This window comes from Entelurus aequoreus, linkage group LG23 (assembly GCF_033978785.1).
Source record: "Entelurus aequoreus isolate RoL-2023_Sb linkage group LG23, RoL_Eaeq_v1.1, whole genome shotgun sequence".
NCBI lineage: Eukaryota > Metazoa > Chordata > Actinopteri > Syngnathiformes > Syngnathidae > Entelurus > Entelurus aequoreus.
Window position 1 is genome coordinate 43,231,339 of NC_084753.1, and position 16,997 is coordinate 43,248,335.

Below are 16,997 nucleotides of genomic sequence, written 5' to 3' on the forward strand. Positions count from 1 at the left end.
ATCGTATGTATGACACTCTGTAGGACACTATTTAGGAAACTTATGTATGACACTATAAGACAATATGTAGGAATCTTATGTAGGACGCTCTATAGGGCACTGTACAAATCTTATGTATGACACTCCCTAGGACACTATGTAGGAAACCTTATGTTTGATACTATGTAGGAACTTATGTATGACACTGTAGGACACAATGTAGGAATCTTATGTATGACACTCTCTAGGACGCTATGTAGGAATATTATGTATGACACCCGGTAGAACACTATGTAGGACACTATGTAGGCCACTAGGGTAGGACACTATGTAGGAATCTTATGTATGACACCCTGTAGGACACTATGTAGGGCACTATGTAGGAATATTATGTATGACACCATGTAGGACACTATGTAGGACACTATGTAGGCCACTAGGGTAGGACACTATGTAGTAATCTTATATATGACACCCTGTAGGACACTATGTATGACACTAGGGTAGGACACTATGTAGGAATCTTATGTATGACACCCTGTAGGACACTATGTAGGACACTATGTAGGACACTAGTGTAGGACACTATGTAGGACACTATGTAGGACACTAGTGTAGGACACTATGTAGAACACTATGTAGGACACTAGGGTAGGACACTATGTAGGAATCTTATGTATGACACCCTGTAGGACAGTATGTAGGACACTATGTAGGACACTAGTGTAGGACACTATGTAGAACACTATGTAGGACACTAGGGTAGGACACTATGTAGGAATCTTATGTATGACACCCTGCAGGACACTATGTAGGACACTATTTAGGACACTAGGGTAGGACACTATGTAGGAATATTATGTATGACACCCTGTAGGACACTATGTAGGACACTATGTAGGACACTAGGGTAGGACACTATGTAGGAATCTTATGTATGACACCCTGTAGGACACTATGTAGGACACTATGTAGGACACTAGTGTAGGATACTATGTAGGACACTATGTAGGACACTAGTGTAGGACACTATGTAGAACACTATGTAGGACACTAGGGTAGGACACTATGTAGGAATCTTATGTATGACACCCTGTAGGACAGTATGTAGGACACTATGTAGGACACTAGTGTAGGACACTATGTAGAACACTATGTAGGACACTAGGGTAGGACACTATGTAGGAATCTTATGTATGACACCCTGCAGGACACTATGTAGGACACTATTTAGGACACTAGGGTAGGACACTATGTAGGAATATTATGTATGACACCCTGTAGGACACTATGTAGGACACTATGTAGGACACTAGGGTAGGACACTATGTAGGAATATTATGTATGACACCCTGTAGGACACTATGTAGGACACTATGTAGGCCACTAGGGTAGGACACTGTGTAGGAATCTTATGTATGACACCCTGTAGGATACTATGTAGGACACTAAGGTAGAACACTATGTAGGAATATTATGTATGACACCCTGTAGGACACTATGTAGGACACTATGTATGACACTAGGGTAGGACACTATGTAGGAATCTTATGTATGACACCCTGTAGGACACTATGTAGGACACTATGTAGGACACTAGGGTAGGACACTATGTAGGAATCTTATGTATGACACCCTGCAGGACACTATGTAGGACACTAGGGTAGGACACTATGGAGGAATCTTATGTATGACACCCTGCAGGACACTATGTAGGACACTATGTAGGACACTATTTAGGACACTAGGGTAGGACGCTATGTAGGAATATTATGTATGACACCCTGTAGGACACTATGTAGGACACTATGTAGGACACTAGGGTAGGACACTATGTAGGAATCTTATGTATGACACTCTAGGACGCTATGTAGGAATCTCATGTATGGCACCCTGTAGGACACTATGTAGGACACTATGTAGGCCACTATGTAGGAATCTTATGTATGACACTATTTAGGACACTATGTAGGACTCCATGGAGGACACTAGGGTAGGACACTATGTAGGAATCTTATGTATGACACTATTTAGGACACTATGTAGGACTCCATGGAGGACACTAGGGTAGAACACTATGTAGGACACTATGTAGGCCACTATGAGGACTCCATTTAGGAGCCCATGTAGGACCCTATGTAGGACACTATGTAGGGCACTATGTAGGACTCCATTTAGGAGCCCATGTAGGACCCTATGTAGGACACTATGTAGGGCACTATGTAGGACTCCATTTAAGACCCCATGTAGGACCCTATGTAGGACACTATGTAGGACACTATGTAGGCCACTATGAGGACTCCATTTAAGACCCCATGTAGGACCCTATGTAGGACACTATGTAGGACACGGTGTGTGTTTGTGTTCATGTTCATGCTTTTGTGTCACTTGGCTGCAAAGTTGACCTTCACACGGTTCTGTTTAGTTATTTGGCCATAGGCTCCGCCCACACAGGTGAGCAGGAGGGTGTACCTGCAAGATTAGTTATTTGGCCAAAGGTTCCGCCCACTCAGGTGAGCAGGAGGGTGTACCTGCAAGATTAGTTATTTGGCCAAAGGCTCCGCCCACTCAGGTGAGCAGGAGGGTGTACCTGCAAGATGAGTTATTTGGCCAAAGGCTCCGCCCACTCAGGTGAGCAGGAGGGTGTACCTGCAAGATGAGTTATTTGGCCAAAGGCTCCGCCCACTCAGGTGAGCAGGAGGGTGTACCTGCAAGATGAGTTATTTGGCCAAAGGCTCCGCCCACTCAGGTGAGCAGGAGGGTGTACCTGCAAGATTAGTTATAGGGCCATAGGCTCCGCCCACACAGGTGAGCAGGAGGGTGTACCTGCAAGATGGCCACCTCGTTACGCAGCTGACTCTCTTGTTTGGTGGGAAAGCGAAGTTTGTCAATGATCTTTATGGCCACGTCACGGCTGGACTTCCTGTGCTTGCCTGCACACACACACACACACACACACACACACACACACACACACACACACACACACACACACACACACACACACACACACACACACACACACACACACACACACACACACACACACACACACACACACACACACACACACACACACACACACACATGATACAATATAGTGAAAGAGTGATCAATAAGAAGATGAATTATTAGTTTTACCTCCGTAGACAATCCCAAACTGTCCTGATCCGAGGACCTCGTCTGGGAAGATCTGATAGACCGAATTGATGTCCTGAAAGAAACACAATATAATATAATGTAATATAATATAATATTATTAAACATGATATAGTAAATTCTAATATAATATAATATTATTAAACATATTATAATACAATGTAATATAATATAATACAATACTATTAAATATAATAATAATTAAATATAATATAATATAAAGTAATATACTATTAAATATAATATATTAAATTATAATATACTATAATACAATTAAATATAATTTAATATAATATAATACAATACTATTAAATATAATGTAATATAAATTATTATACTATTTAATATAGTATATTAAAGTATAACATAATATAATACAATTAAATATAATATAATACAATGTAATATAATATAATATTATTAAAAATATTATAATATAATGTAACATAATGTAATATAATACTAATAAATATAATATAATATAATATAGTATATTATAATATAATATAATACTATTAAATATAATATAATATAATACAATTAAATATGATATAATATATTATAATATAATGTAATACTATTAAATAAAATATAATATAAAATAATATACTATTAAATATAGTATATTAAATTATAATATAATACAATACAATTAAATAGAATTTAATATAGTATAATATAATACTATTAAATATAATATAATATTATAAAATATAATAATACAATTAAATATAATATAATATAATATAACATAATATAATATAATACTATTAAATATAATATAATATAAAATAATATACTATTAAATATAGTTTATTAAATTATAATATAACATAATACAATTCAATATAATTTAATATAATATAATATAATACTATTAAATATAATATAATATTATAAAATATAATAATATAATTTAACATGGTGTAATATATTAATTTAAAATAAAATAAAATATAATATATTATATTGTATTATATAATATAATACGATTAAATATAATATAATATAATATAATACTATGAAATATAATATAATATATTGTAATATAATATAATATTATAAAATATAATAATATAATTTAATATATTATTTTAAAATAAAATAATATATTGTAATGTATTATATAATATAATACGATTAAATATAATATACAATTATATAATAATATAAAATATAATAATACAATTTATTTTTGGTATAATATATTAATTTAAAATAAAATATAATATTTTATAATGTATTACATAATATAATACGATTAAATATAATATATTATAATATAATGCTATTAAATATAATATAATATAATGTAATATAATATAATATTATGAAATATAATAATATAATTTAATATAGTCCATCCATCCATCCACTTGTCCCTATATATTAATTTAAAATAAAAAATAATATATTATAATGTATTATATAATATAATACGATTAAATATAATATAATATAATATAATATAATGTAAACTAACGCAATATTATATAATATAATATAATATGACTTAATATAATGTAATGTAAAGTAACGTAATATAATATAATATATACAATATAATATAATACAATGTAATGTCACGTGATATAGTTTAATAAAATATATATTATAATACAATATAACACAATATTATATCATGTAATATAACATAATATAATGTACAAACTGTGAAGTTGTCACGTTGTGTAAATGGTCAATAAACGTCTGTAAGTGCAAGTTAAAACTCTACTATGCAAAGCCACGGCCATTTATCAACAACACCCGGATGGACTGATGCAAAGTGGAAAAGTGTTCTGTGGTCTGTAATGTAATATATCTTAATATAATATACTAGTATAACTTAATGTACTATAATTTAAAGTGATGCTGGGGTGTGTTTAGGTAACTAGGTGACTAGGTAACTAACTCACTGACCAAGTAGTGGAGTAGGACTAGTTAGCTGAGTGAAGGTGTGTGACAAGTAGTGTGTGTGTGTGTGTGTGTGTGTGTGACAGCCTGGGAGGACAGACGTACAATATTAGTATTATTATTAGTATTATTATTATAGCCTGCGCCGCATAATTAGCAGGCGTCTCCATGGCAACGCTCAGGCTGAGTGAGTAATCCCAATAATAGACCAGGTGCTCACCTTGGAGACCACCTCCTCACTTGGCCTCGCAGGTGTGTGCGTGTGTGTGTGTGCGTGCGTGCGTGCGTGCGTGTGCGTGTGTATGTGTGTGCGTGTGTGCGTGCGTGTGTGCGTGCGTGTGTGTGTGCGTGTGTGTGTGTGTGTGTGTGTGCGTGCGTGCGTGCGTGCGTGTGTGTGTGTGTGTGTGTGTGTGCGTGTGTGTGTGTGTGTGTGTGCGTGTTTTTATGTGTGTTTGTGTGTGCGTGTGTTTATGTGTGTGTGTGTGTGTGCGTGCGTGTGTGTGTGTGTGTGTGTGTGTGTGTGTGTGTGTGTGTGTGCGTGTGTGTGTGTGTGGGTGTGTTTATGTGTGTGTGTGTGTGTGTGTGTGTGTGTGTGTGTGTGTGTGTGTGTGTGTGTGTGTGTGTGTGTGTGCGTGTGCACTCACCACGTTCTCCTGGATGTGTCGGTTGGACACGGAGAAGCTGAGGGAGATGTCCTCTGAGGAGACAAAGGACATGATATTACCTGTGCTTCTGACATGATATCACAGCAGATCATAGCACACCTGCCCCCCCACACCATGGGAGCAGGATATGAGTGCATTATGCTACCTTACGCTAAGTTATGTTATGCTATGCAATGCTATATTACGTTATGCTACGTTACATTATGCTATGCTATGTAATGCTATATTACGTTATGCTATGCTATGTTACGTTATGTTATGTTATGCTATGTTATGCTATGCTATGCTATGCTGTGCTATGTTATGTTATGCTATGCAATGCTATGCTATGCTATGTTATGTTATGTTATGTTATGCTATGTTATGTTATGCTATGTTATGTTATGCTATGTTATGCTATGCTATGCAATGTTATGTTATGCTAACATATATATATATATATATATATATATATATATATATATATATATATATATATATATATATATATATATATATATATATATATATATATATATTATAACATAGCATAACATAACATTGCATAGCATATAACATATAATAGCATAACATAACATAACATAACATTGCATTGCATAACATAACATAACATAACATAGCATAGCATAGCATAGCATAACATAGCATAGCATAGCATAACATAACATAACATAACATAACATAACATAGCATAGCATAGCATAGCATAGCATAGCATAACATAACATAACATAACATAACATAACATAGCATAGCATAGCATAGCATAGCATAGCATAGCATAACATAACATAACATAACATAACATAGCATAGCATAGCATAGCATAGCATAGCATAGCATAACATAACATAACATAACATAACATAACATAACATAGCATTGCATAGCATAGCATAGCATAGCATAACATAACATAACATAACATAACATAACATAGCATAGCATAGCATAGCATAGCATTGCATAGCATAGCATAGCATAGCATAACATAACATAGCATAGCATAGCATAGCATTGCATTGCATTGCATAACATAACATAACATAACATAACATAACATAACATAACATAGCATAACATAACATAGCATAACGTAATATAGCATTACATAGCAAAACATAACGTAACATGCTATGTTATATTATGTTATGTTATGTTATGCTATGCTATGCAATGTTATGTTATAATATGTTATGTTATGCTATGCTAATAAAATAATAAAATAAAGAAGGAGAGCACTAATCAAACAAGGAAATAAAGAAGGAAACAACTAATCAAATACTGTAAATAAAGAAGGAGACAACTAATCAAATACTGTGAATAAAGGAGACAACAAATGAAATATATGAAATAAAGAATGAGACAACTAATCAAATAAGGAAATAAAGAAGGAGACAACTAATCAAATAAGGAAATAAAGAAGGAGACAACTAATCAAATAAGGAAATAAAGGAGACAACTAATCAAATAAGGAAATAAAGAAGGAGAGCACTAATCAAACAAGGAAATAAAGAAGGAGACAACTAATCAAATACTGTAAATAAAGAAGGAGACAACTAATCAAATAAGGAAGCAAAGAAGGAGACAACTAATCAAATACTGTAAATAAAGAAGGAGAGCACTAATCAAACAAGGAAATAAAGAAGGAGACAACTAATCAAATACTGTAAATAAAGAAGGAGACAACTAATCAAATAAGGAAGCAAAGAAGGAGACAACTAATCAAATACTGTAAATAAAGAAGGAGAGCACTAATCAAACAAGGAAATAAAGAAGGAGGCAACTAAACAAATACTGTAAATAAAGAAGGAGACAACTAATCAAACAAGGAAATAAAGAAGGAGACAACTAATCAAATAAGGAAACAAAGAAGGAGACAGCTAATCAAATACTTTAAATAAAGAAGGAGACAACTAATCAAATAAGGAAATATAGAAGGAGACAACTAATCAAATAAGGAAATAAAGAAGGAGACAACTAATCAAATAAGGAAATAAAGAAGGAGACAACTAATCAAATAAGGAAATAAAGGAGACAACTAATCAAATAAGGAAATAAAGAAGGAGACAACTAATAAAATAAGGAAATAAAGAAGTAGAGCACTAATCAAACAAGGAAATAAAGAAGGAGACAACTAATCAAATATTGTAAATAAAGAAGGAGACAACTAATCAAACAAGGAAATAAAGAAGGAGACAACTAATCAAATACTGTAAATAAAGAAGGAGAGCACTAATCAAACAAGGAAATAAAGAAGGAGGCAACTAAACAAAAACTGTAAATAAAGAAGGAGACAACTAATCAAATAAGGAAACAAAGAAGGAGACATCTAATCAACTACTGTAAATAAAGAAGGAGACAACTAATCAAACAAGGAAATAAAGAAGGAGACAACTAATCAAATAAGGAAACAAAGAAGGAGACAGCTAATCAAATACTTTAAATAAAGAAGGAGACAACTAATCAAATAAGGAAATAAAGAAGGAGACAACTAATCAAATAAGGAAATAAAGAAGGAGACAACTAATCAAATAAGAAAATAAAGGAGACAACTAATCAAATAAAGGAAATAAAGAAGGAGACAACTAATAAAATAAGGAAATAAAGAAGGAGACAACTAATCAAATAAGGAAATAAAGAAGGAGACAACTAATCAAATAAGGAAATAAAGAAGGAGACAACTAATCAAATAAGAAAATAAAGGAGACAACTAATCAAATAAGGAAATAAAGAAGGAGACAACTAATAAAATAAGGAAATAAAGAAGGAGAGCACTAATCAAACAAGGAAATAAAGAAGGAGGCAACTAATCAAATACTGTAAATAAAGAAGGAGACAACTAATCAAATAAGGAAACAAAGAAGGAGACAACTAATCAAACAAGGAAATAAAGAAGGAGACAACTAATCAAATAAGGAAACAAAGAAGGAGACAGCTAATCAAATACTTTAAATAAAGAAGGAGACAACTAATCAAACAAGGAAATAAAGAAGGAGACAACTAATCAAATAAGGAAACAAAGAAGGAGACAGCTAATCAAATACTTTAAATAAAGAAGGAGACAACTAATCAAATAATGTAAATAAAGAAGGAGACAACTAATCAAATACTGTAAATAAAGAAGGAGACAACTAATCAAATAATGAAATAAAGAAGGAGACAACTAATCAAATAAGGAAATAAAGAAGGAGACAACTAATCAAATAAGGAAATAAAGAAGGAGACAACTAATAAAATAAGGAAATAAAGAAGGAGAGCACTAATCAAACAAGGAAATAAAGAAGGAGGCAACTAATCAAATACTGTAAATAAAGAAGGAGACAACTAATCAAATAAGGAAACAAAGAAGGAGACAACTAATCAAATAAGGAAATAAAGGAGACAACTAATCAAATAAGGAAATAAAGGAGGAGACAACTAATCAAATACTGTAAATAAAGAAGGAGACAACTAATCAAACAAGGAAACAAAGAAGAAGACAACTAATCAAATACTGTAAATAAAGAAGGAGACAACTAATCTAATACTGTAAATAAAGAAGGAGACAACTAATCAAATAGGGAAACAAAGAAGGAGACAACTAATCAAATAGCAGATGAGTAATAAAAGAAGAAGAAGGTGTCATGGAAGAAGAAAAGAAGAGAAAATAAATCCTGGCAGTAATTAGAATGGAGACAATTTAGAGGAACATGAAGGAGATGAAGGAAGAAATAAAGTGGCGTACAGACTAAGGACGACTAAGCAAAAGGACAAAGTGGCGTACAGACTAAGGACGACTAAGCAAAAGGACAAAGTGGCGTACAGACTAAGGACGACTAAGCAAAAGGTCAAAGTGGCGTACAGACTAAGGACGACTAAGCAAAAGGACAAAGTGGCGTACAGACTAAGGACGACTAAGCAAAAGGACAAAGTGGCGTACAGACTAAGGACGACTAAGCAAAAGGACAAAGTGGCGTACAGACTAAGGACGACTAAGCAAAAGGACAAAGTGGCGTACAGACTAAGGACGACTAAGCAAAAGGACAAAGTGGCGTACAGACTAAGGACGACTAAGCAAAAGGACAAAGTGGCGTACAGACTAAGGACGACTAAGCAAAAGGACAAAGTGGCGTACAGACTAAGGACGACTAAGCAAAAGGACAAAGTGGCGTACAGACTAAGGACGACTAAGCAAAAGGACAAAGTGGCGTACAGACTAAGGACGACTAAGCAAAAGGACAAAGTGGCGTACAGACTAAGGACGACTAAGCAAAAGGACAAAGTGGCGTACAGACTAAGGACGACTAAGCAAAAGGACAAAGTGGCGTACAGACTAAGGACGACTAAGCAAAAGGACAAAGTGGCGTACAGACTAAGGACGACTAAGCAAAAGGACAAAGTGGCGTACAGACTAAGGACGACTAAGCAAAAGGACAAAGTGGCGTACAGACTAAGGACGACTAAGCAAAAGGACAAAGTGGCATACAGACTAAGGACGACTAAGCAAAAGGACAAAGTGGCGTACAGACTAAGGACGACTAAGCAAAAGGACAAAGTGGCGTACAGACTAAGGACGACTAAGCAAAAGGACAAAGTGGCGTACAGACTAAGGACGACTAAGCAAAAGGACAAAGTGGCGTACAGACTAAGGACGACTAAGCAAAAGGACAAAGTGGCGTACAGACTAAGGACGACTAAGCAAAAGGACAAAGTGGCGTACAGACTAAGGACGACTAAGCAAAAGGACAAAGTGGCGTACAGACTAAGGACGACTAAGCAAAAGGACAAAGTGGCGTACAGACTAAGGACGACTAAGCAAAAGGACAAAGTGGCGTACAGAGTAAGGACGACTAAGCAAAAGGACAAAGTGGCGTACAGACTAAGGACGACTAAGCAAAAGGACAAAGTGGCGTACAGACTCCCATCCTCTTGGCCACGCCGCATGTGTACTCACTGTGTCCGTCACCACGGCAACCCTGGGAGACCCCGGTGGAGACGGCGGGCATGAGCGCATGTTGGATGGCCATCTCCCACATCCGAGACACGTCCTGACCTGCGCCGCTCACCTGCCACGCCCACAAGATGCTAACATTAGCATGCTAAACTCCTTGCTTGGTGGATCCAAAACAAATGCTAACAGTTAGCACGCTAGCCAGATAGCGTCAAGTAAGAGAATATAGGACTACCAGGTGTCCACGAGAAAAATAAGCTAACAATGCTAGCATGCTGTCGTCCGCCTGCTAACACGCTAACATTAGCATGGTAACCAGTTAAAACGCTGCTGACGTCAGCCTGCTAACATGCTAACATTAGCATGGTAGTCAGTTAAAAGGCTACTGCATCAGCCTGCTAACATGCTAACATTAGCATGGTAACCAGCTAAAACGTTGCTGACGTCAGCCGGCTAACATGCTAACATTAGCATGGTAGCCAGTTAAACCGCTGCTGACGTCAGCCTGCTAACATACTAACATTAGCATGGTAGTCAGTTAAAAGGCTACTGCATCAGCCTGCTAACATGCTAACATTAGCATGGTAACCAGCTAAAACGCTGCTGACGTCAGCCGGCTAACATGCTAACATTAGCATGGTAGCCAGTTAAAACGCTGCTGACATCAGCCTGCTAAAAAGCTAACATTAGCATGCTAAACTCGCTGCTTGATGGATCAAAAAAATGCTAACAGTTAGCACGCCAGCCAGATAGCGTCAAGTAAGAAAATATAGGACTATCAGGTGTCCACAAGAAAAATAAGCTAAAAAGGCTAGCATGCTGACGTCAGCCTGCTAACACGCTAACATTAGCATGGTAACCAGCTAAGACGCTGCTGACGTCAGCCTGCTAACATGCTAACATTATCATGGTAACCAGTTAAACCGCTGCTGATGTCAGCCTGCTAACATGCTAACATTAGCATGGTAGTCAGTTAAAAGGCTACTGCATCAGCCTGCTAACATGCTAACATTAGCATGGTAACCAGTTAAACCGCTGCTGACGTCAGCCTGCTAACATGCTAACATTAGCATGGTAACCAGTTAAACCGCTGCTGACGTCAGCCTGCTAACATGCTAACATTAGCATGGCAGCCAGTTAAACCGCTGCTGACGTCAGCCTGCTAACATGCTAACATTAGCATGGTAACCAGTTAAAACGCTGCTGACGTCAGCCTGCTAGCATGCTAACATTAGCATGGTAACCAGCTAAAATGCTGCTGACGTCAGGCTGCTAACATGATAACATTAGCATGGTAGCCAGTTAAACCGCTGCTGACGTCAGCCTGCGAACACGCTAACATTAGCATGGTAACCAGTTAAAACGCTGCTGACGTCAGCCTGCTAACATGCTAACATTAGCATGGTAACCAGTTAAACCGCTGCTAAAGTCAGCCGGCTAACATGCTAACATTGGCATGGTAGCCAGTTAAAACGCTGCTGACGTCAGCCTGCTAACATGCTAACATTAGCATGGTGACCAGCTAAAACGCTGCTGACGTCAGGCTGCTAACATGCTAACATTAGCATGGTGACCAGTTAAACCGCTGCTGACGTCAGCCTGCTAACATACTAACATTAGCATGGTAGTCAGTTAAAAGGCTGCTGACGTCAGCCTGCTAACATGCTAACATTAGCATGGTGACCAGCTAAAACGCTGCTGACGTCAGCCTGCTAACATGCTAACATTAGCATGGTAGCCAGTTAAAAGGCTGCTGACGTCAGCCTGCTAACATGCTAACATTAGCATGGTAACCAGTTAAACCGCTGCTGACGTCAGCCTGCTAACACGCTAACATTAGCATGGTAACCAGTTAAAACGCTGCTGACGTCAGGCTGCTAACATGCTAACATTAGCATGGTGACCAGCTAAAACGCTGCTGACGTCAGGCTGCTAACATGCTAACATTAGCATGGTAGCCAGTTAAAAGGCTGCTGACGTCAGCCTGCTAACATGCTAACATTAGCATGGTAACCAGTTAAACCGCTGCTGACGTCAGCCTGCTAACATGCTAACATTAGCATGGTAACCAGTTAAACCGCTGCTGACGTCAGCCTGCTAACATGCTAACATTAGCATGGTAACCAGTTAAAACGCTGCTGACGTCAGCCTGCTAACATGCTAACATTAGCATGGTAACCAGTTAAACCGCTGCTGACGTCAGCCTGCTAACATGCTAACATTAGCATGGTAACCAGTTAAAACGCTGCTGACGTCAGCCTGCTAACATGCCAACATTAGCATGGTAGCCAGTTAAACCGCTGCTGTCAGCCTGCTAACATGCTAACATTAGCATGAACAATGTAACCAAAGATATGGTTCGGGTGTATGCTTTTAAAATGAGCTTAAAACAAAGATAGCATGCTATCTTACATTAGCATGCTAGCGATGCTAAAGCGGTTGACAAATGCGGAGGTAGCAACAACATATTTTAGGTTCTGGGGTCACCAGCACGTTGGTGTTCGGCCTGGCGGAGTCGTCCCTCTGCAGGTTCTCGCCCACGTAGTACACCAGCGAGGTGGAGGCGATCTCGAAGCAGTGCGGGTTGGCGCCGTCAGGTAGCGGCGTTAGCGTCTGGGCGGGTTCCAGGGACAAGATCTCTGCCAACGGGATCTCCTGCAGGGAAGAAACTTTATTGGACGCGCTTTTCTCCTCTTTTGTCGACCAGCTGGTGTCTTAGACGCTGGAGGACAAGATGCTAAAGCACGATGCTAAAGCACGATGCTAAAGCAAGATGCTAAAGCAAGATGCTAAAGCGAGATGCTAAAGCAAACGCTACCTTGTAATATTTACTTCCGGTGTCGTTCTGGTACAACGTGATGCATTTACTGTCCAGGCGCCAGTAGTGTCTCTTCCTCTGAAACCAAACAAATGCTACTGTTAAGCTACATGCTACAAGCTATGCTACATGCTATAAACTATGTTTACATGCTACATGCCATGCTACGTGCTATAATCTATGTTACATACCACATGCTACAAGTTATGCTACTTGCTGTAAGAACTGTTATATGCTAAATGACACATGCTTTACGCTATGCTACATGCTAAAATATATGCTACATGCTATAAACTATGTTTACATGCTACATGCCATGCTACGTGCTATAATCTATGTTACATACCACATGCTATAAGTTATGCTACTTGCTATAAGTACTGTTATATGCTACATGACACATGTTTTACGCTATGCTACATGCTAAAATCTATGCTACATGCTATAAACTATGCTACATGCCACATGCTATAAGCTATGTCACATGCTATAAACTATGTTACATACCACATGCTACAAGTTATGCTACTTGCTATAAGAACTGTTATATGCTACATGACACATGCTTTAAGCTATGCTACATGCTAAAATATATGCTACATGCTATAATCTATGTTACATACCACATGCTACAAGTTATGTTACTTGCTATAAGAACTGTTATATGCTACATGACACATGCTTTACGCCATGCTACATGCTAAAATCTATGTTACATGCTATAAGCTATGGTACATGCCACATGCTATAAGCTATGTCACATGCTATAAACTATGTTACATGCTACATGCCATGCTATGTGCTATAATCTGTGTTACATACCACATGCTATAAGTTATGCTACTTGCTATAAGAACTGTTATATGCTACACGACACATGCTTTACGCTATGCTACATGCTAAAATATATGCTACATGCTATAAGCTATGCTACATGCCACACATGCTATAAGCTATGTCACATGCTATAAACTATGTTACATGCTACATGCCATGCTACGTGCTATAATCTGTTACATGCCACATGCTACAAGTTATGCTACTTGCTATAAGAACTGTTATATGCTACATGACACATGCTTTAAGCTATGCTACATGCTAAAATCTATGCTACATGTAACATGCTATAAGCTATGATACATCGCATCTGACATGATACATGCTAACAGCTATGCTCAATGCTACATAAAATTACGCTACATGCTATAAACTATGCTAAAGGCTATAATCTATGCTACATGTTACACGCTATTAGCTATGCTACGTGCTATAAGCCATGTTACAAACCACATGCTATAAGCTATGCTACTTGCTAAAAGAACTGTTATACGCTACATGGCACATGCTTTAAGCTATGCTACATGCTAAAATCTATGCTACATGTTACATGCTATAAGCTATGCTACATGCTGTAAACTATTTTACATGCAACATTATATAGGCTATACCACATGCTACATGCTACATAATGTAATCTATGTTACATGTGACATGCTACAAGTCACATCTAACGTGATAAATGCTAACAGCTATGCTCCGTGCTACAGGCTACCAGGTATATGCTATAAACTACGCTACATGCTATATGCTATAATCTATGCTACATGCTGGTGTGGAGTACCAAGGTGTCTTTGCTGGTGAAGTGGACCATCCAGCCCTCCTTCATCACGCTGCTGTTCTTCCTCTTGGTGTGTTTGACCGACTGCACCACCCGCATCAGGGGGATGTTGTTACTGGTGGACGGGCTGCAGGGGGGGGTGAGGTAAAGCAGAAGCCGAAAGATCAGGCCTCAATCCCGGGTCCCATTGTTGAACTAACACACTTGGCTGGACTCAAATGTTTCGCATGTAGTCAACAACCACACCCACGTTATATTACAGGGCACTTCTGGGTACCTGATGGCCCGGTTGGACTCATCCAGATCAGGGTCCTGCAGTTCGTTGAGGTCACCCGCCCCTGCCTCCAGGAGACTTCCTTCAGACATCAACATTTCGTCCATGTCGTCCAGAAGGCCGCCGCCTTGGTCGTGCTCATCGAGGCAACCCTCCAACGTGCCCGGGTCGAAGTCCGCCCCCGGGCTCAGCAGCTCTGTAGGTGGAAACCACATCGGCATACTTGCCAACCCTCCCGATTTTTCCGGGAGACTCCCGGATTTCAGTGCCCCTCCCGAAAACCTCCCGGGGAGATTATTCTCCCGAATTTCTCCCGATTTTACCCCAGACAACAATATTTAGGGCGTACACATGTTGTATGCGGCTTCTGCACACACACGTAAGTGACTGCAAGACATACTTGGTCAACAGCCACACCAAACAAGAATGACAAACACATTTCGGGAGAACATCCGCACCGTAACACAACATAAACACAACAGAACAAATACCCAGAATCCCCTGCATCCCTAACTCTTCCGGGCTACAATATACACCCCCGCTACCACCAAACCCCGCCCCGCCCACCTCAACCCGCCCCAATCTCCCGAATTCGAAGGTCTCCAGGTTGGCAAGTATGCACATCGGGCGTCTGTGTGTGTCCCTTTTTTGTTTTTGCGGGACCAAGGTTAGGTGAACTCCAGAACTCCAGAACTTGCCTCCGTTTTCGCCCAGACAGTTGTTCGGCACCTTGGCAGCACAGCGTTTGTGGCAGTTCAACTTACAATCTGACCAGAAGAAGAAGAAGAAGATGACTTTCTCTGCGTGTGTTGAGGGACACGATGAGGAACATGTACATGAGGTGGGACATGAACTGCCGGACTCACCTTTGCACTGCAGGCCCTGCCTGAAGAGGCCCTTGAGCAGCTTTTTGCAGTGCTGGCAGACGGTGGGTCGGGTGTAGGAGTGGATGAGGAAGGTGTGAGGGACTTTCACTTTGGACAGCAGCAGCTTGTCCAACTCGATGGGCCGGCCAATGTACGACTGCGAGCTGGAGCGCCGCTCTCGGCCGGGGAAGTAGTCCTTCTGTGGCGAGCAGAGGCGGAGTCAGAGGTGGTGGTGTCATGGCGACGCAACAGTGTGAAGGAAATGTGTTATCATTTTACCTCCATGTTGGGACTGACGGGCGACTGCAAAGCCAGAGAAGAAGTCATGCTAACGCTAACACTTTAACACACTTCAAAGCACTTCAACGTACGCACCAGCAAAGCGTCGTCGCTGTAGTGGGGGGGAGAGGGCTCGGCGGATAGGGGCCGGGGCATGACGACCATCCCGGCTGTCAGCGAGACGTTGGACGGGCGCCGCCTCCTCACGCCGCTGCAGTTGTTTGGGATTTTGAAGGCACACCGCTTGTGGTAGTTCAGTCCGCAGCCTGCAGAGAACGCGCCGAGTCAGCGAGCGTCCTTACGGGAGACGACGGGGACGAAGAAGAAGAGTTCACACCTTCACATTTGAGGCCCTGCCGCACCAACCCCCACAGCATCTCGCCACAGTGGTCGCAGAAATTTGGCGCGCGGTACGAGTGCACGAATAGGCAATGAGGGCGGATCTGGAAGTCCTCCACCGTGGTCGAAGCTGCACGAGTGACACATGATACA

The 16,997-nt window shown here is 39.1% G+C and overlaps 1 protein-coding gene across 4 annotated transcripts in view; it reads right to left on the reverse strand.

The window, feature by feature from the left end:
- prkd1 (protein kinase D1) overlaps nt 1-16,997 on the reverse strand; it is a 53,557-nt gene that overhangs the window by 20,539 nt on the left and 16,021 nt on the right. For all 4 annotated transcript variants that reach the window (XM_062034781.1, XM_062034783.1, XM_062034782.1 and 1 more), the window contains 13 exons: nt 16,843-16,974; nt 16,602-16,771; nt 16,506-16,529; nt 16,227-16,425; nt 16,059-16,127; nt 15,364-15,556; nt 15,090-15,213; nt 13,469-13,546; nt 13,138-13,305; nt 10,654-10,765; nt 5,697-5,749; nt 3,121-3,193; nt 2,806-2,912 (listed from right to left, as the gene is read on the reverse strand). In XM_062034781.1, coding sequence (XP_061890765.1) covers nt 2,806-2,912; nt 3,121-3,193; nt 5,697-5,749; nt 10,654-10,765; nt 13,138-13,305; nt 13,469-13,546; nt 15,090-15,213; nt 15,364-15,556; nt 16,059-16,127; nt 16,227-16,425; nt 16,506-16,529; nt 16,602-16,771; nt 16,843-16,974 — 1,502 coding nt within the window. The remainder of the gene's footprint in view (nt 1-2,805; nt 2,913-3,120; nt 3,194-5,696; nt 5,750-10,653; nt 10,766-13,137; nt 13,306-13,468; nt 13,547-15,089; nt 15,214-15,363; nt 15,557-16,058; nt 16,128-16,226; nt 16,426-16,505; nt 16,530-16,601; nt 16,772-16,842; nt 16,975-16,997) is intronic.